The sequence below is a fragment of the Dromiciops gliroides genome, chromosome 1 (assembly GCF_019393635.1).
Source record: "Dromiciops gliroides isolate mDroGli1 chromosome 1, mDroGli1.pri, whole genome shotgun sequence".
In the NCBI taxonomy this organism is placed as follows: Eukaryota; Metazoa; Chordata; class Mammalia; order Microbiotheria; family Microbiotheriidae; genus Dromiciops; species Dromiciops gliroides.
Window position 1 is genome coordinate 391,936,198 of NC_057861.1, and position 20,138 is coordinate 391,956,335.

The following is a 20,138-nucleotide window of genomic DNA, read 5'->3' on the forward strand; positions in this document are numbered from 1 at the left end:
TTTTTGTCCTGATGTGATTTCACCTGGGAATTAAGTCCTAGTATGGGAATTCCTTCCTCTGTGCAGATCAGCAATTCACTTATAACTTCTTAAGTTTTAATTGACTGGGGCACTGAAAATTTGTGGCTTGCCCATGGCCACATAGCTGGCAAATATGTTGAAAGGGAGTATTTGAACCTGGGTCTCCTTGATCTCAAATATATTTGTATATATCAAATCTACTATAATGTATTGTCAAGTTTTTAAAAGTTATACTAAAATTTTTTTTTAAATCAAACATTACTTAAACAAAGTGGACTGTTAGGAGCTTACTTTGTCCATCCACAAGCAAAATTTTAAGCAGTACAGGCCTCACTTTGGTTTATCCTTTGCCCTATTTTTTCACATTTGCTTGTTTTCCAGATTGCTACATGGATTCAATGCAGAAGGCATCCATTTTTCTTAGGCAGACTAAAAGAGGATACTCCAAAAAGAACAAGAAGCTGTAATTTTACTTTCTTAGACTGCTGATATAATGAAGGCGGACCTCTATTTTTTACAAGGATAACCACCAAACACCTTGCAGGTTTTATGACTAAAAGTCATCCTGAAATGTCTTTTTATTGTTTTTAAGGGCGTATTTGTTCTGTACTATACATTTTCAAACTTTACGTAACTTTGGGTGTGGGATGGCCAACTCATTGACCCTCCAGATCAAATCGAGTTCTTTCCAAAAGTTAATAGCCGCAATACACGCACAAACATAACACATGAATCTTTTCAGTTCTACCTGTTCATCTTCTAAAACTAACATTTTATTTATTGTGTTAATTCTATTTTTAGGGCCCTTTTCTTTTGCTTGCTTATTGGGATAGATGAAAGGTATGCCTTTTATATAGAAAATATGCTTCATTATTATTCTCTTTCCCAGTCTCCTATTTATCTAATATTCATTTCCCTCATTCTCCTCATGAACTTTTCATTTTCATTTATTCATTTGCATTCCTCTAACCTTTCTTTGAACTTAGTTCCCTTTTCCATTACAGTGGGTAGAGTGGTATACTGAAAGAAAGATGGAACCTGAGATTTATTCTCAATTTATCTCTGATGTCACAATAGCTTTGTGACTTCAGGCAAGACACTTCACCTCTGGACCTCAAATTTCCTCAAATGAGGGAGTTAAGATTAGATGATCTGTAAGATCCTTCCCAGCTATGAAATTTGGTGACTTACCAGAAGTCAAAGTGGTAGGATTATGAGTCACCTCACAAAAATTATACTCTCCAGTGATATGTTTATGTGTTTTATATACACATAAACAACGAAGAAAATAAAATTTCTACAAATTTTTTCTTGTCTTTTTTTTTTTCATGGAAAAGTACTGTAAAAAATATCTTAGAAGACACCTAGGAAAGAATTAACTACTTTGATTTAAGAAAAGAATTCTTTAAATACCCAAGTTCATAGGGTTAGGACTGAACTCATGATTTTCATTAGTATAGGAAACTGGCAGCAGCTAGGACCATTAATTTAGTGGCCTTAATGTAAAACTGCTGTAGTGAATCATTGTTTATGTGACAGCACAGAAAAAAGCTAAACCTAAATTTTATAGACTTTTTGTATATCCAGGTTTATGGAATCCCAGATTGTTTTTTCTACTTTATAGGAAGTGTCCCCTTACTTCCAATTGTCTTGAGTAGTCAACATTTATGGCGTCCAGATTAAATTTGCTTTATCAAGCCGTTAATGTCTCTTGCCTAATTTGTATTAGCCAAGAGATATTAACTGCCTGATAAAGCTAATGTTGTCCACATACATAATTTTAGTGTTCTGAATTATAAATTGTATGAAAATAAGGACCTGTTCTCAGAAACTTGATGTTCATATGAATAGTAAGTAGTATATCAATAATTATAAAAGAGCCATAAGACTGGTTTTAAAACTTATTATTTAAACGTGTCAGGAGAAACATACCTTAGAATCATAGTGAACTCTTGTAAATGTTCTTGTAAACTCAAATTTGCTTCAAGCAAAGTTTGCTAGTTAGGTAATCTAACCCTATCACTATAAGTCATATAAATGATTGGGTTTGGGTATATCTGAATAGTGTGAAAGAATAATGGATGGGGAGTCAGATCTGAGTTTTGATCCTAGCTTTGTCATCAGCTATGTAAACATGGGCAAGCTCCTACTCTCCCCACTTCAGGTCTGAGCACAATGTGTGGATACTTGAGTCTGGTTACTACCCTCTCCCTTCTGCCATGTCATACTCTTGTAAAACTTAAGGTCCTTTATTAGCATTGCTGAAGTTTCAAATTGTCCAATAGTAGATAAGCCACCTCAAACTGTATTTCCTACCTGACCTTCCTTGGTCTCATCTCATTCCCTGTATAAAATTCTATGAAGGGCTCGATGAATCCATGAGTTATTAACTAGGGTTAAATTAGGTACAGATGGCCTAGGTTTGCCATATCAACAATTTCTATGTTAGATAGCCATAAACTTTTCTCTCACAAAATTCTTATCCCCACTTAATGCACAGCTGTAATGCATTAATTAATTAAATTCTCAGTTTTGAAGCAGTTCCCATTTTTCTTTTTGTCCTTTAGATAACTATCTTGATAATGTAATTGGCAAAAATGACTTATTAATACTAATAGCCTCTACTTAAGTTTTTCCAGAACAGAGTGATAACTTTATTCCAAAGCATTTCTCAGGTACAAGCTCCTCCTTAGGCACACCTGATTCAAAAATGGATGGAGAAATTAATTCACAAGGAATTTCATTATAAATTAATTCTCTAAAAGTTATTCCATAGCTTAATTTATTAAATACATTATGAAAATCTACATTTGTATTTCAGCTTTTATGTTTAGAGTCTAGGAGTTTTCCCATCATGGTGCAATAAAGGGCTTCCCTCAGCCTTCCTTCCTATGGGGGTTGCAAATACTGAAATGGCAAATCTGGCTCATTTAGCTCTCTACTCATTGCTTTCCCTTTTTCCTGCTTAGCATGAAATGAGCTAGCAGTTTCCTGAAGTAAACTAAAATGGGACTTCTGAAGGAGAGTTTGTCAATCTACTTTTTGGACTCCGTCTGCGGAACAGAGAGAGAACTCCTAGAGAGCTATAATTCTTCACCTAACAAAATAGTTACATGAAATGGCAAACCCTCCTTTGAAGATTAAAAGCTTTAAAAAAAAAAAAAGGTGCTGCTGTCTAAAAAGTGCAGGATACCCCCACCATACTTTTGGTGAGAATGACATTTCTTGGTGACACTGATCACAAAATAGGTGTCTGAAGGAGCTAAATGTGTATGTGTTCTTTATGGCACAGCTGCCCCACTTTTTAGCTGATTTCACTGTACAAAGAAAATATGCATTGGCTACTTTTCCTTAAAGCAACCATACAACGCCACAAAAGTACCTGCAGACTATAGTTAACACACATGCATCAGAAGCCACTTTCATTTAACAGAATATTATTGAAAAGGGTACTTGCCTAGATTGTTAATTGTACCATTTAAGTAATGGCACCCCATTTGTAAGGATCAGAATTGCACTATTATTCTCATTAATATCACACTGGCACACACATTGCTTATCTGTATTATCCTAAGATACAACTCTTCTCAGTATTTCGTTACCTTTTATTTTACATCAACTAATTTATATATTTGTCCTTTACAAATAAAATGCTAAGAAAATTGAAACCACAATTTAAGTTATTTAAAGTCATAATTCCAGATTTTTTCCTTTTCACACATTTAAGATGGAATGATCCAGTGGCTTTGTCCACTGTCACAGATTTTAGTTCCATTCATTTATATGGCACATCCTGCAAAGTGAACTAATCATATACACACACACACACACACACACACACACACAAAAGTTTCATACACATTAAAAATATACACACGATAAAGGTAATTTACACTGACAAATAAGGAATGTCATTTATTAAGGCTGTGCTTCAATAAAGAGGAAATTTAGGGGCTGCCTTACTCAAGGCACAGAGCTGGAAGAAGTTAGCACAGCTGTCTCTAGGAGAGGACAAGATATGTACAATCACTGATGAGGTATGCATGCACGCAAACACAATTTCAAACTGCTCAGTTGGTCTTTGTAGGAAAAGTGAACAGTTAAAATGAAATGCTGTGGCTTTTTTTAAAGAAAAGTCCACAGTCTTACTTCATTATCAAAAAGAAAAATTGGCTTCACAATTTGAGCAAATGAAACATTAAACAAAATGCTTCACAAATCCCAATCTTGTTTGGTTGTGCCTCCTGGACTAGAAAGCATTTTGTAGACAAAGGAGTGTTTCACACAAATTGAAATGTCATTCTGGTGAAGAACTCAGGACATTTCCACAGACACTTTAAAAAAGTTTTTAAATGTTCAAATGGCCCTTGTAAGCCAAAGCAATAAATGTTAGAGTATGGAAGGCTCCAGGGATTCGTTAGCAGCAAGTACCCATTTTAAAGGGCTCGGGGTCTCTTCGGATTGATCTGCTTGCTGGCCAGTTCTTCTTCTTGTAGAGCTGCACGGAAAGATTTCACTTTGTCTTGGAAAAAGAAGAGAACAAAGGAATAAATATTATTTCATCCCACATATAGAGAACACATTGAAATGTTCTACATAGGCAGCTGAGTAGTAAGTAATAAAGGCAAATAGTAAGAGGCTTAACACAGAAGTGACAGGGATACGTGCTTCCTGCACGCCCAATGCAACTTGAATGAGAGTAAAATGTAGTAAGTGGAATATATTTAACAAAATAAATGAAAATACAATAAAACATAGATAACATCATTTTTCTATTTATTTATTTAGTGGGGCAATGAGAGTTAAATGACTTGCCCAGGGTCACACAGCTAGTAAGTGTCAAGTGTCTGAGGCTAGATTTTAAGTCAGGTCCTCCTGAATCCAGGGCTGGTGCTTTATCCACCACACCACCTAGCTGCCCTGATAACATTATTTAGAGATTAAGTCACTATATGGCCTGCAGGATTCCTTATGTACTGATAAGTGGCTGCTGTTTCAATATGAGTTTGACAGCACTGGTATAATATTCCAAACCCTTATTTTTAACCAATAGGCTTCTCTTACCCAATCTTTCCCATCCCATTTCCTACCCTCAAGTTGATGAGCTACAGTGAAAAACAGCACTGACAAACCATAAAATGTTATTTTGTGGTTTAATAATGATATACTAACCAAATAATAAATCAGTGATTTAAGAATTTAAAATGTTTTTAAGAAAAACTGAGAGAGGGGCAGTTAGGTGATATAGCAGAGCACCAGCCTTGGAGTCGGGAGGACCTTAGTTCAAATCTAGCCTCAGATACTTGACACTAGCTGTGTGACCTTGGGCAGTCACTTAACCCCAATTGCCTCACACAAAAAAAAAAAGAAAAGAAAAATTAAGATTTCCAAAATTAGAGTGAGCAACAGTTTACATTTTCTGCTACTCTACTATTAATAGAATTTTTCACTGCATTTCTTTTTAATCCTTAAGATCTCACTTTCAAAGGCAACAGGGCTGGGGAGAAGTATATGCCAAAAGGAGCTGACAGTCCATACTTTTCAGACCCTTCCTTTCCTCAAGAAAAAAAAATTGTCTTCAGAAGGCTTTGAAAGACAAATCTCTGATAAGGACCCATGGAGATTAGTATTAAAAACAATTTTAAGTTTTAAGTTCCTTTGATCCCCACTGCAGCATGAAATAACTATTAACCAGTATATATACAAATAACGACACCTTCTAAAGGATAAAAAGAAAACTCTACCTCGAAGTTCAGTAAGAATGTCTATTTTCTGCTCAAGGATCGCTTCAAGCTGTGTAGCATATGAATCTACATCATAGTCTACTTCTTCAGTCATTTCTAGGAGGGCTTTTTCATCTTCTAACCATCGAATAGATTCCTGTTAAGGATGAGAAATTAAAATACTTCCAGCTTCCTTATTATAAACATTTAACACATGCCCACAACCAGAAACAAACGTTTAGCATTTCCTTGGAAACCCCCAGAAAAGCCTATTATTTCTCCAATTTAGGGGAATGTGGATAAGGAGAAAGAATACTATCTGCCCTCTAAATGTCGAATTGAATTTTGTCATTCCTCATAAATTCCCCAAGCTCCACCTTAAGGACTAACATTAGAATGTTTGGGTCACAGGTTAGAGTGGTCAGTCCTTGCAAAAACCATAGGATGCATTCTAAGTTTCCTCTTCAGATGTATCACAATTATAGATAAAGTTTCACAATACTGCTTCATTTCTAAGATCCTCAAGAGTAGGGAAGAATGAGTTTAAAATTGCTCAGTTTCCTTGCCTGGTCCTGGGAGCTGTAACAATTTTGAAGCTTCCAAGTCATCTCACCCTGTTTACTTGACAAACTTCAATCACATTGTGGGTGGCTGGGAGGAGGAGGAGGAAGGTGAAGGTCAGTTCCCAAACAGCTACAACCTCAGTAAAGGTGCACATCAAAGTCACCATAAATGCTAGGACCAACAAGTATCTATATCAATTTTAGAGGGAAAAAAATCAATCTATTCAATAACTACCATTTTCCTAGAGGCTAAAACAATTCTAATGGGCTCAGAAATGTTTATTGCAACTACAATGAGACCCTTACCTACTGGTCCAATTAGCTGCCTGAGAGTAATTTTACATAGCTAAAACACATAGGTAGCCCTAAGTTTCACCTGAACTGAACACAGCTAGGCCTCTCATTTACAACTTGTAATTATGAAAATTCCTGCACTACAAATAGATTTAAATTGGGCACCGTCTAGGGTACATCTCATATTCCCAGGGTAAATTCATTAAAAGGATCATCTGCCATATAGTCTCCTTCATATTCTGGAAGGAAATAAGCAATTTATTAAGAGCCTACTATGTGTCAAGCACTGTGCTACAAATACATTTTAAATGTTGTTCATAGGGTTTTATGCCTTAAAGAAATCCCCTACGTGACAAAATGGCATTATGATAACAAAAGGACATAAGACAACAGAAAAAAACATCATAACAGGGAGTCAAAAACCCTAAGTTCTTGTGTTGGCTCTGCAATTAACTAGCAATGTGACTCTGGTCAAGTCATTTTATTGCTCTGCTTAACTGAGGAAGACAGAAGCAAAATAAAAGCACAGGAGTTAGTTTCATTTTCTCTCTGACATGTTTAATGTTATGTCATCTGCCCAAGACAAAGACCCATTGGATTCTAACTTTATCCTAATTCTTTTTGTCCTGAATGTGGTTAAATGGGAGGAAAAAAAAGCTCTTAAGTCATACTTAGCATTTCTGGGGGGGAAAGGTCTCAGTTAACTTTGGACTTCGGCATTTATGACAACTTCTTAAGAGGTCCCACACAAGCATGCTCCTGCTTCCATGTTTTCTACAATATATTCTTTTATAAATTTGATCTAATTAAAAGGCTCTCAAGGAAAGCTGATGTAGGCTTGTTGATGAATCCCTACAGTCAGAAGAGGGAGAAGAGCTAGAGAGAGACAGCCCTGTATTCCAACAAAATTCTGAAAACCCATGCTAGAAGCCTTAACAGCTTAAGACTATTGCATTTTTTTAAAAAAAAGCCAAAGCCCCCCAAACAACCAAACCCTTTGTCTTCCTACTTTAGTATAAAATTCCTAACAGCTGGTCCAACATCTTTGGGCCACCTGGAAAGTACCAGTCATCTGTCTGGACCTAGCTGAGGTCCAGCTATTTCACTTTCCTACACACCAAGCCAAAATGGGGACCAGGGAATGGCCAATATTGTACCCATAACTGGTTTGCATACTATTAATAAGACGCAAAATGAGAACAAGTTTGTATGAGCCTTTAAAATTTTTGTTCTGTGAAATCCCCCAAACACAGAAATATTGATTTTTGCAGCTTCCTCCCTCATATCCCTAGTTTCTTCTCATAGAATCATTTGAGATTTCTGCCTTCAGAATTTGTTTGGAAAGATTTCTGTTCTTCTTGAGCCATTTTCTCTTTTGGAGTCAAGTCTTGAGGGATCATACCATCACACACTGTCCTAAACTCTAGGACAGTGTTTTCTAAACCAGTTCACAAAACTCTGCTATTAGTATTAAAATATATTCCAATAGCTTTTCTTCATGCCTGAAGTCATCTCTATCTCCAGAGGCAGCTAGGTGGCTTGGTGGATAGAATGCCAAGCCTAGAGTCAGAAAGACTCATGTTCCTGAGTTCAAATCTGAGCTCAGACACTTGGTAGCTGTGACTCTGGTCAAGTCACTTAATCCTGTTGGCCTCAGTTTCCTCATCTGTAGAAGGAAATGGCAAATCACTTCAGTATCTCTGCCAAGAATACTCCAAATGGAGTCACAAAGAGTCGAATATGACTGAAACAAAAGAACAACAATCTATATCCAGATTCTCTAGAAGAAGTAGAGTTATGGGTTCCATCAAAAAGGCCCCAAATGCCTGTAGCCAAATTAGTTGGGACCTGCTGTTCTAACATTCTATATATATGATTATGATCAGGGTTCCTATCTATAAACTCACTTGTGAATTCTAAGATGGCAGTCACTTTTCCCCAAGTTTGTTTTTATATCTAATAGCACTTATCAAAAATCTTTCCTGTTGGTCAGAATAGGGTCTAGGGTACCCATTCAATGATAAGTAAGTGCCAATCTCAAAGGGACTTGTAGCTCAAACTCTATGTTTCAACATCTACCCCCTCCCCCCAATTTGTTCCCTCTTGACAATCATTGTATAGTTTTTTGTCCTTCAGGACTGAAGGACTTCATCATATCCCTGTAACAAGTACTCCCTTCTCCCCCTTTCAGGTTCTTTTATGTTGTCAGCCCTCAAACTCCATTTCATATGACTCTAAACCCAATGATCTTTCTAGCACAGTGATCTACTCTCTACAAGATTTGGGGACAGAGGAGGAGGAAATTTTACTACTATCATGAGAGACCCTGGGAGCTGCCATTTCTTTTCTTGTTAGCCCTAAAAAGCAAAAACTTTAAAGCCACTTCCCTCCAACACCTCTTTTCTTAATGACTCCCTATCTGGGGTCATCATCTAAGGCCATAATCACTGGAATCCATCTGTGGCTCTAGGCATGTCAGTTGCTACAGCTTTCTTCAATGACTTACAATGATAGGCAGAGTAGGGAAAAGAAGAGGATCTTTTTTGTAGTTGTGATATACTAAAGAGAGCACTGGACTTGGGAGTCAGTCTCATTTTTGCTATATCAACTGCTCTTTTAAACAGCTCTGGTTATTAATGCCAACCCAAATCTGCCAATAAATATGTGTGTGTGAGGCAGGTGAGAAAGAAGTTGAGAAAACCTCTTGGAATAGGAGAAATGCACAGCAGTTAAGGAGGTGACAAAAGTAGTTTTTACTCTCTGATACAGAAAAAGGTAATTGCTGGACATTACGTAGTCTAGTATTATTACTGACAAAAACTGAGTAATTCTACTTTTTGTCACTTATTAACATCATGTTACCCTTTTAAACAGTAGTCTTATCCCTTCCTAATATATATCACGTGTACATTTTGGGGGGTCTAAGGGTACATGGAAAAACTTCTCCAATTTTAAAATCAAGCTGTTGTACCACTGTCAGAGGACCAAAAAATGTATCTTCAAAAGTCTTAAAGTCACATAAGAGGACAGTGTTTTCTTTTACCTGGAAGACTGCTCGATGATCTTCTACAACTTGCTCTTCCATTTCTACCATCTGAGAGACAGCTTCATGAAAAGTGAATAATTGTGGAGAAACCTCCTCTTCCTAAAAATAAAAATAAACATAAGATAATATTGGTGTTTTTTTCCCCCAAAGGTAGCTGTCCAGTAGAAAAGGTTAATATTGCCATACTATTATAGCTGACATTTACAATGTCAATACAGAAACTTTCATAGAAAAATCACATTGGCTTATGAAAGACCAAAAGATTAAATTCATTTAACCTATCAGATTTACAGACATAGAAGCCAATAACACCATCCACACTTAAAAAAAGTTTCACTGCAGGGTCCCTCTAAACAACATCTCTTCAAGACCCAAACCTCAAAAAGCAGACAACTTTATAGAAACATACCAGCAATATGAAGAGGCCTATAGAAGGAAGTATTCACTTGCTAAATGACATTCTTAAAACAAAAGGGGTTAGGGTTATCACCACTTTCTGATCATAATCTGATATTTTCTGTTTCAAAGTTTAATGGATCCCCTCTTTAAAAGATATTTCAGACCATCTTTTCACAGAGTTTAAAACTACATCAGACTATAAAACCTTTTATTTGTCCATCAGTGACATCAGCATGTGCATCAGCATCACAGTAGCCGACACATCATACATTATGTCATTTGACCTTTATAATAAGATAAAAGTACTTTGGGAAGATAGTACCTATAAGATACCCTTATGATTCCTTTAAACTAAGTTATTGCCTCCAATATGGTATGAATTAAAAATCTGCCAGGAAAAACAAAAAATGAATGCAGGCAAACTGCATTAAATAATAAAATTGCTAGATATACCTTATTTAAATTGGTCCTAATTAATATATTATTTTACATTAATGATAAATGAAAATATATAACAACATACTACTTAAAATTACAAACCAAAATCAGCAGGAATTATGTAGAACAAGAAATTTAAGAGAATTAATAAAAGTTAGCTATATAAAAGGAAAACAAAATAAAAAAACAAGCTTAAAAAAATCTCCTGGGGAAAAGCATACAAGGTAAATAAAGACAGGTTCTGAGTAGTGAAAATAATGAATCTCTAGAAGTGGTAGCATTTGTTCCAATCTGTACCATTTGACGTTATAATTATATAAAATATGGTCATAGGTTTCAGCCCAATAGAAATGGAAGGTGCAAATTCAAATAATGCAATCCACTGCAGGGGTTCCAATATTTGCATTAATTAAAATCTACCTGAACTCAGTAGAATTCTTTCAATTGCTTAAAATGAAATAATGAATGTTAAGGCATAAAAGTGGCCTATGTCAAGACTTGTAATTTTAGTACTGATGTAAAATTAGTTAAAAACAGGGCAGCTAGGTGATACGGTGGATAAAGCACTGGCCCTGGATTCAAGAGGACCTGAGTTCAAATCGGACCTCAGACATTTGACACTTACTAGCTGTGTGACCCTGGGCAAGTCACTTAACCCTCAATGCCCTCACCCTCCAAATTATAAGAACAATACAAGAAATTAGTCTTCAGTCTATTAGGTCATAATATTGTTAAATTAAGACAGTTCTGTTAAGCTACTTACATTTTGTTCACAAAGGAGTTTTAGGTCATCTCTTTGAGGTGAACTGCCTACACCCCACTGTGTCTCTAAATCATCAATTTGATTTGGAGGATGATGCATAATTGGACGGACATCACCAGCAGCAGCTGGATCTACAGTCAGTTCTTTTACCCTAAAAATATACAGAGGATACTCTAAATGAGCAAAGTTTCATTCAGTAATTCAATACCAAACTTTTATGATTTGAAAGCACTTTAATTCACTTAGTAAGAATGATGATGGCAACTTCATAAGTTATTATTTTTCTCAAGTCTGGAAGAATACTAATATAATGGTTATTTACTTTTCTGGTTTAATTTAGACTACTTCACAATCACTTTAATATTCCTATGTCATATAGTCATTATTAAAACAAACATGAACTACAGATAAATAAGGTATTAGAGGGATCGAAGTGGGAAACATTTCAATGACTACTGAAATAGAATAACAGGAAAAAGGCAGTATGGTATAATGGAAAGAACGCTGAACTTAAGAGTTATGAAATGAATTTTAGTTCTAGCTCTACTACTTCTAATGTGATTTAAAGCAGATTATTTAATCAAAGACTCAACTTTCTCATTTGTAAAATGGGGATAATAGCTGTCTCATCCTACTTTACAGGTCATTGTGAGGCTTCTAGGAGATAATTTATGAGTTCTATATAAATAAGGTTTTTTGGTGTTATCATCATCATCATCATCATTTTATAATTAGGCAAGATTTTAAACATCAAACTGGTTAATGTCATTTTTACAAAATACTTTGGCATGGAACATATGGCATATTTTAAATTTTTTGGTAGTCAAAAAAAGATTATATTTCTACCATAAAGGAGAAAATACATGCAAGTAATTACTCATTTTTCTTTTATTTAAAAAAAAAGAATATTTTGGATTGTTACTATTAAAAAATGAGCAAGTTCATCAATCACATAGACATTTACAAATTTGGGGTGGTAAGCTTTAAGTTAGGGGTATTATACTGTTTGATGGAAAGAAAAAAGGACAGGTCATAATATTTTAAAACAAATGGCATAAAGTAACTTAGCATGCCATTGCTATTTTAATTAAAATGACTAAAAGAACACTTTATTTACTATAAAATTATATAAGCCAGAACAATTCTACTTAATATATACAAAGGTGACATCATCATTTAGAAAACCAAATAAATATGAAGGGAATTAAGCAAGCTTGAATTCTATGGAAATAGTTTAGACACATAAATGAATGAGAAGAACAAAAAAGATAACATCATGCAGGACCACCATCACCACCTGCCAAACGAAATGAGAATGACAAAAAATATGATGGCTTAAGGCAAGGGAGTAAAATGTTTTGTTTTTAAATTTAACTCAAAAGAAAAACTTAAAACAATAAAGATCTTATGCATAGAATGATGTAGACCTGGTGATCGAAGGAGAAAAGTCGTCATACTCATAGGAAGGAGAGAGATCAGAGCGACTGCCACTACCCTGTGAGAAGGGAATGTCTGATGGACTAATTCCAAACTCCTTTACTCTGCAGCACCAGAACAGCAGCAAATTAAAAGAAAATGCTCTTGTAAAGACAGTTAAGTAAATGTATATTTCAAATTCTCACTTATCACTTACTGAAATAGTTTTAAAAGTAAAATCAATCATTTTTTGTTACCTAACATATTAAACAGTAAGATGATGTTCCTCTGTTGTGCTCAGGTACTAATCCCTTCCTACCTAATGATAGATCTTGCTCCTCATATTTCTTATGTTCCATCTTCTTCTATGGCAAACTTTTCTTCTTCTCATGCCCCTTTCCCAGAAGCATGCCTTAATCTGAAGACCCTGTTCCTTTACAGCTACATTCTCAATTCTTTTTTCTTTCCTTTCCATTACTAATTCATCCAACATGTTTTTTAGCCCATCAACATATCCAATATTTCAGCATCACAATCCTCAAAGTTGTATTTTAAAAAGGCTTCTGTTAAAGTTGCCAATGCCCTTTCTAGCTTTATCTTTAAGTCTCTCTTCGATTCACATTTATTTGATCCAATGTCCAACCTTTATTTTCCTAAATACTCCTTGCCTTGAAGGTTTCAGACTGTACCATTATCTCTGATTAATCCTCTTTTGCTTCATCATGGTTATTCACATTCAGAGAATTTATACCTAGTCAATGGTACAAATACCCAGGTTTTTTGGCCCTCTGACCTTTCTAATATTTACATTCTTGAGAAATTCATTTACTTAAATTACAGTAGTATGTACAATTTACTACAAAATCTCTACCTCCAACTCTTCAGTCTTCTCATTGTAAAATGAAAGCATGCCAAAATATTAGCATATCTAAAGCTATAAATGATATTTTAAAAATTATGCTACAAATAAAATGATTATTAAAATTTTATCATTATTTCAGACAAAAAAAGAAACATAACTAGATCTTAAGTAAAATTCAGTCTGTTATTCAGACCATTATTATGGCACATAAAATACTGACCAGTGATTTTCTGTGTCTTGGGAGAACTAAAGTAAAAAATGGGCTTTTTAATGAAAGTAAAAGAAAATCTGAATGGCTTGAACGATAAGCTTTTTTAAACTGTAAGATTATTGAAATGGGTTACCAAAGACAATTTTGAGCTGTCTTGAAAAATCAGCAGGGATGTAGGGAATGGACACAAACATGTCACAATTAGGTATTATCTTATCTTAAGATCCTTTCTGACTCTATGAATCACTAAATTTTTTTAACTGTTTTTTAAAAAAATTGACAGTCAAATGTTACAAGTCAATGAGAAGTCTCCAATCTTTAAGTACAACATAACTTTCCTATGTCTTGGTCTAAAAGGAAGAAACTACACGACCTGGAGTTTTGTAAACTTTTTAATCTTCACCTTTCAGAAAATAATTCAATCTCTCAAGACCCTCTTTGTCAGGAGAGTTTGCATAACATTTGCAAAGATTTTTTAAAAACATTGGAGCCATCCCAAAAGGCAAGGTATTATGACAACTTGTATATATGCCTTATCCCTGCATATATATGATCCCTATGTGGATATTAAGAGTTTCCTTCTTAATGATAAAATCCCAAATACCTTAAAAATCAATTTTAAGGTATTATGGTTTTAGGTCTATTTAAGATTGAAATGATATGAGGGTTAAATTTAGAAATGGATCTACTGTTTTTACAATATAAATACAATGTACTGGTAATAGTAAGCTTATGTATTTTAATAAAACCTTGATGTCTAACAAGTATTTAGTAAACAAATAAGTACAAGGCACTAGGGATACAAATATGGAACACAATTCTGCCCTGAGGAGAGTTTATATTCCACTACGTAAGAAATGAAATTAAAGCTATTCCTGTTTCAACTTCCATTAGCATTTAAAAACAAAAACAAAAACAAAATTTGCACTGCAAGTCACTTTAAATACATTTATGTAAGTTAGGAAATATGAAAAAAGGACCTATACAAAGATAATGTATCACAAAGAGCTATCTATCAGTAGTGACTAAATGTTCTCTGGAAACCAAAGCAAATAAATGGGCTCCAATTCAGATTCTATTAGACACATCCATAGCTATACTAGCTTCCAAATTTAAGCACTGACTGTTCATGTAGAAATCTTTGTCGATGCTAATGATTTATACAGTCCAATCATTGTCATATGTGAAGAAGTGTTAATATTGCTGTGCTAGCTTTAATGGGTCTTTGTGCCTTTTCTTTGTATCCCCAGTGCCATTTACACTGTAAATGACTGTTAACTGATTTAAACAAACAGAAACAAAAGACTCATTTAAAAAAAAACAGTACAATAAAATTTCTACTGCTATCACTCGATCCTTTCACAATTGATTTTGACATTAGAATACTTTAAATTATATAATGTTCAGAAACTGAAAAAAAAAACCATGCATAATGAGGGTTTGTGAAATATCTACTTGCAAAGAATGAAGGAGTCTTAATATAATTAGGTAGAATGTTCATAACTGTGCTTTCAATGTAGTCAGATCTTTCCTAACCCCCCTCAAATTCCCAAATGGAAAACTACTTGCCATACCTATTTGCGTATCTTAATGTATTAAGAGTATTTTCACAAGATGCCATCCCTGGAGAGATGGTAGCAATCTAGGGGAAAACAGAATGCAAAAGTCAAGGAAGTCTGCGGTAAATGATCAAGACAATAGAAACGGAATAGTAGGTCTCACACTGATGAAGGTGATGATTTTGCTAATGAGACATAAAGAAATGAATTAAGCTCATGCTACAAAGTGCCTAATATGTTTCCTCTCATTTGTAGCTAAGTTTCTTTGAGAAGGTTGCCTACAATGGGTACCTCCACTTACTTTTCTCTTACCCTGTCTCCTCCAGAGCATTGCCCTCTTTTATCCCTCTACTCTCTCACTATTCTTCACCCTCTTCCTGTTTGAATGCTTCCCTAGAGTTTTAGAGAGCTGTTAGGAAACGAAAAATTAAAGGATTTGCTAGTAGTCAGACAGTGTATGTTAGGAAGTAGGATTGTGACCCTAGGAATTCTTGACTTCAGAATCTGACCTATCTGATTTGCTGCACTGCTTCAAAGGCATAATGACATATACATACATATAAACATATATCATATTAGTGGCAATGTGCCAAAGTATGTAAAGTGTTAGGTTTGGAGTCAGGAGAAATGGGTTCAAATCCTGCTTGACTGACACTAGCTTATATAATGACATGCTACCCACTATCCCCGTCCCCACAAACAATTCCTTTAATATGCCCGAAAGCAGTTTCCTAAAACTTAGCTACCAAATTATAGATGGAGGGGCAAAGGACTCACACTACCCAAATGCTACAAAAAAACACAGATCTGATGTATCACAACATATTTTACTTTAAATTTGTTCATTTCAAACCGAACTGATAAAATCTATATTTCCCAGGATATAATATTTTAGCACATTAAATTTTGAAAGCTTTTATTTTTTACTGTGAACTTATCAACAGACACAAACATTTCAATATGCAAAGAAAAAGACTAAAAGAAAACTGAACATTTGCTATGTTTTTAAAAAAACATATATTAAAATAAACTATTTACAAAATTGCTCTAATTGTAACTAACTTATTTTCTTCTGTGTATTTTCAAAAGTGTCTTGTTCTTTTTTGCATTTCTATAACTAACATTAACCTATACCACACCCCAAAAAGCAGCTTTCCTTTGCAAGAAAATGTAAGTATTTCATCTTTATAAATGGCTAATATTTCAAAACCAACTTTATTTTTAAAGTTTCAATTTTGATAGTTTTGAGTTTTGAATTATTTACTTCGTCACTCTTTTTTTTTTAAACTTCATCATTCTTGATGCAAAGAGAGTGAAATTTCACATTATAAGGTGAAAGCAAACTAGAAGACAAGTTGGCCCCCAGGGCCTCCAATGACTTTGAACATTGTTGAAGCCAGAAAGGTTATGAGTGGCAGAGAGAATAAAAACTTTGGTTACACACCACTCTACCCATCCCCTCTAAAACATATGAAGAGAAGCAACTAAGGCATAAAAAAATTCTCCTAGAATGAACTTGCAGTTAATAGACAATGTATTTTTCTGAGAGATATGCCTATTACTAGGAAGATGGGAGGAGGCTTAGTTCTTTTTGGTTGAACCATTCATTTCATCGATGTAATCCAAATAAGGCATTCTGTACAATCTATAGTCTTGGAGAGCTGCCTACTACTCTAAGGGTAAATGAAAACCAGTATACAATGGAAAGAAAACTGTATTTGGAGTTCTGGGTTCTAATTCCAGCTATTCCACTTATGGGACTTTGGGCAAATCAATTCAGCCCTCTAGAACCCAGTTTACTAATAAGGGGTTGGATTAGATGGCTTCTTATAAAGTCTCTTCCGTCTCTAAATCTATGACCCTATGAGTAGGGAAATGATATTTTTTGGTACACGGAAGTGTTCCATGTACTATTTGATGAACAAAATGTACTCAAGCGTAATTTGTTCTAAGATTGGTTAATCATTTCCTCCTCCTCCTTGCCTCCCCACCCCAAACAAAACTTACCATGCATGTGCGGGAGTTTTCTCCTATGAATGAATCTCTTAGCACCTGAGTGAGTTTACTTGCTCTGAAGGGAGTATGAGGTTTATTTCTACCTAAGGCTCTGATGCACTCCTGGAAATTAAGAAATCAAGGTTTATATTTCAGTTTTCTATGAGATTCCCCTCCTCAAAAACCAAACTGACACAGTAAAAAACTACTCTTGCATAGCACTTAATTACTACAAGTTTTACTGATATCTATATTCTGAAAATTCTCAAAGGCACTTCAATTCTAAGAAAAACAATATCTTAAGGGAAATTGTTTCAAAATATTTTTATTGAAATGATACTTAAAAACTGGTGTTTAGAATCTTAGAAATAGTAATAAAAAGAAATCACACAGTGTAAAAATGAAGTAGAAGTGTTAAAAGACTTGAACACTCAACAAATAAATTAAGTTGTTGAAACCCACCCAATATACTTTATAGGTCCAGTAAATCTGAATATATTGAAAAAAACAATCTTTAAAGCAAGTTATACAGACAAGGATCACATTGCTAAAAAACATAAAGAAAGGATTAAAATCTATAGGAAAAAGAGCCATTCTCCAAACTGATAAATGGTACATGAACTGGCAGTTTTCTAAGGAAGAAATCTGAACAATCAAAAGCTATGTGAAAAAAAATGCTTAAACTCATTAATAATTAGAAAAAAACAAAAATTAAAGTAATTCTGAGGTTCCACATCAAACCCATCAACTTGGCAGAGCTGACAAAAACAATAAAAAAGGAGGTTCTAAGAATTTCTTAGAACTCTGGAAAGTAATTTGGAAGTATGAACAAAAACACTGATAAACTGGGTATAATCACAGACCCAGTGACACCACTATTAGGTCTATGCCTCAAAGAGATCAAACAGAAAAGAAAAGCACTCATATATGCAAAAATATTTATAGCAGCTTTTCGTGGTGACAAAAATGGAAACCAATAGGGTGCCCATCAATTATGGAATGCCTGAACGAATTATGGTATGTGAATATAATAAATAATAGTGCATTACATAAGATATTATGAAAGGGATAGCTTCAGTGAAAACTAAAAGAGTTTGTATGAAGTGATACAGAATGAAGTTAGCAGAACTAGGAGAACAATGTATATAATTATTACAACATAAAAACAATTTTGAAAGCCATAAAAACTCTGATCAAAGAAATGATCATGAAGCATGCTACTCCTCAACAGAGATTATAACACTCATGATGCAGAATGAGACAATTTTTTGGACATGGCCAATGTGGGAATCTGTTTTGCTATACTACATGTGTTTTTCTTTCTTTTTCAATGCTGGGGAAATGTAGGGAGAGAAAAAAAAGGATAAAAAATAAAATACGTTATGACCAAGAAGGAATTTATTTAGCAGAAAAATCTGTCCTGTCACAAAATATTTTCTATTGTCTAATCACTACTTAGTGGAGGAATTACTTGTTGTAGTAGATTTAGGAGATTTAATTTACTTTCTTCTTGCTTCTTATAAAATACCAGAATTTATCTCATACAAGGTAAATAATATTGAATTGAAGGAAATAAGTGCAAACTACTATTTGTTAAGCACATTTTCAGAGTGATACTTTTTTAATAGGCTTATCAGGTGGGGAGGAGTTATTGTAGAATGACTTTTTCTATTGAGTATGAGAGAGGTTTGATTAGATGACCTCTTATGGTTTCTTTAAATGCTAAAGTTCTATGACTAAAGGGTTAAAATGGAAAGAATTATCACAGAAACATGAAAGCTTAGGCTTTAATAAGAGAATAGATCTTAGGTCTCTGTTAGACTCAAAGTATGAAGTCTTTCTCTTCAATTTAAAATAAAAGTCCACAAAAACCTGTTCTAATACTTCATATTCCAAACCTATGCCAGTAGAGTTTCTCCAGATGTTTCCTTTTGCAGATGATATTGTTCTGACTGTAGCTAACTGATGACATTTTTCTGATTGTATCTACCTCTGGAACACTACGAAACCTCATCAATGATATCCAAGATCATTGAAGAGATTTGGTTAGTTATCTACATAGTAAAAAAAAAAACAACCCCACAAGTGGAAAGCATTTGGGATACTAAATAGCATTTTCATTAACCCCAAACTACTCCTTGCCACGTAAGCCCTTGTTTTGTAACATTTAAAAATTTTAAATAAATACAGTCAATAATATAAACAATATAAAATAAATGTTAAATTATTTTAAAATAATTTTAATCCCCCAGTGATGATATAATGCTATGAACTACAGAAGACTGTTCTCAGAAGAATCAAAATTGAATATGACTTGAAGGTCAATGCAAAGATGCATGACTGGCATAAACTGATTATGGTGTATTATAAACAAAAATTTGCATGCAAGACTGAAAAAGAATCAAGAACACACATCATACGAAAACATGGGGCTAGATGTAATTATTACAGAACAATCCAATTATACAACAGGAATACTGCATTTGCAGCCATAAAATATTAAAAGAACCAGAAGGCATTCTTAGATGTGTTTGGTAGTTTTGAAATTTTGGCAGAAGACATGGATAAGAATCACATAAGATGAGGTATGGACAGGTTATATGTAATATGCACTAGTAGAAGAAATATTCATAAGTAATCAGATAATAGATCCATAAAAAACAAATCTTTAAGAGGACATCTGGCTTTAATAAGTGCCTTCAATTATTCTATTTCTTACTTTAAGAAATTATACAAGAGTGAATTCCTATAAAGGCTGCTTCTGTTTTATCTGCAACAGCATTAAGTTTCAGTGCCAGAAGCAAAGAATGAAAATGGTTAATAGAAAATTGAAACCCATGATAAATAG

General features: G+C 34.2%; 2 protein-coding genes across 9 annotated transcripts in view; one reads left to right on the top strand and one right to left on the bottom strand.

The window, feature by feature from the left end:
- Positions 1–1,328, top strand: part of DIMT1 (DIM1 rRNA methyltransferase and ribosome maturation factor) — a 35,959-nt gene extending 34,631 nt beyond the window's left edge. For all 5 annotated transcript variants that reach the window (XM_043978716.1, XM_043978715.1, XM_043978712.1 and 2 more), the window contains exon 12: positions 403–1,328. In XM_043978716.1, the coding sequence (XP_043834651.1) occupies positions 403–445 (43 nt within the window). In that variant the 3' untranslated portion in view covers positions 446–1,328. The remainder of the gene's footprint in view (positions 1–402) is intronic.
- Positions 1,329–3,458: 2,130 nt separating this feature from the next.
- The window catches only part of KIF2A (kinesin family member 2A), a 91,985-nt gene continuing 75,305 nt past the window's right edge, over positions 3,459–20,138 (bottom strand). For 2 of the 4 annotated variants that reach the window (XM_043978709.1, XM_043978708.1), the window contains exons 15-21: positions 17,303–17,413; positions 15,311–15,378; positions 12,675–12,788; positions 11,248–11,398; positions 9,645–9,746; positions 5,766–5,901; positions 3,460–4,543 (exon numbers count right to left, since the gene is read on the bottom strand). In XM_043978709.1, the coding sequence (XP_043834644.1) occupies positions 4,458–4,543; positions 5,766–5,901; positions 9,645–9,746; positions 11,248–11,398; positions 12,675–12,788; positions 15,311–15,378; positions 17,303–17,413 (768 nt within the window). In that variant the 3' untranslated portion in view covers positions 3,460–4,457. Of the gene's footprint in view, positions 4,544–5,765; positions 5,902–9,644; positions 9,747–11,247; positions 11,399–12,674; positions 12,789–15,310; positions 15,379–17,302; positions 17,414–20,138 lie in introns of all 4 variants that reach the window. The other 2 variants (XM_043978711.1, XM_043978710.1) reach the window with 1 other exon arrangement.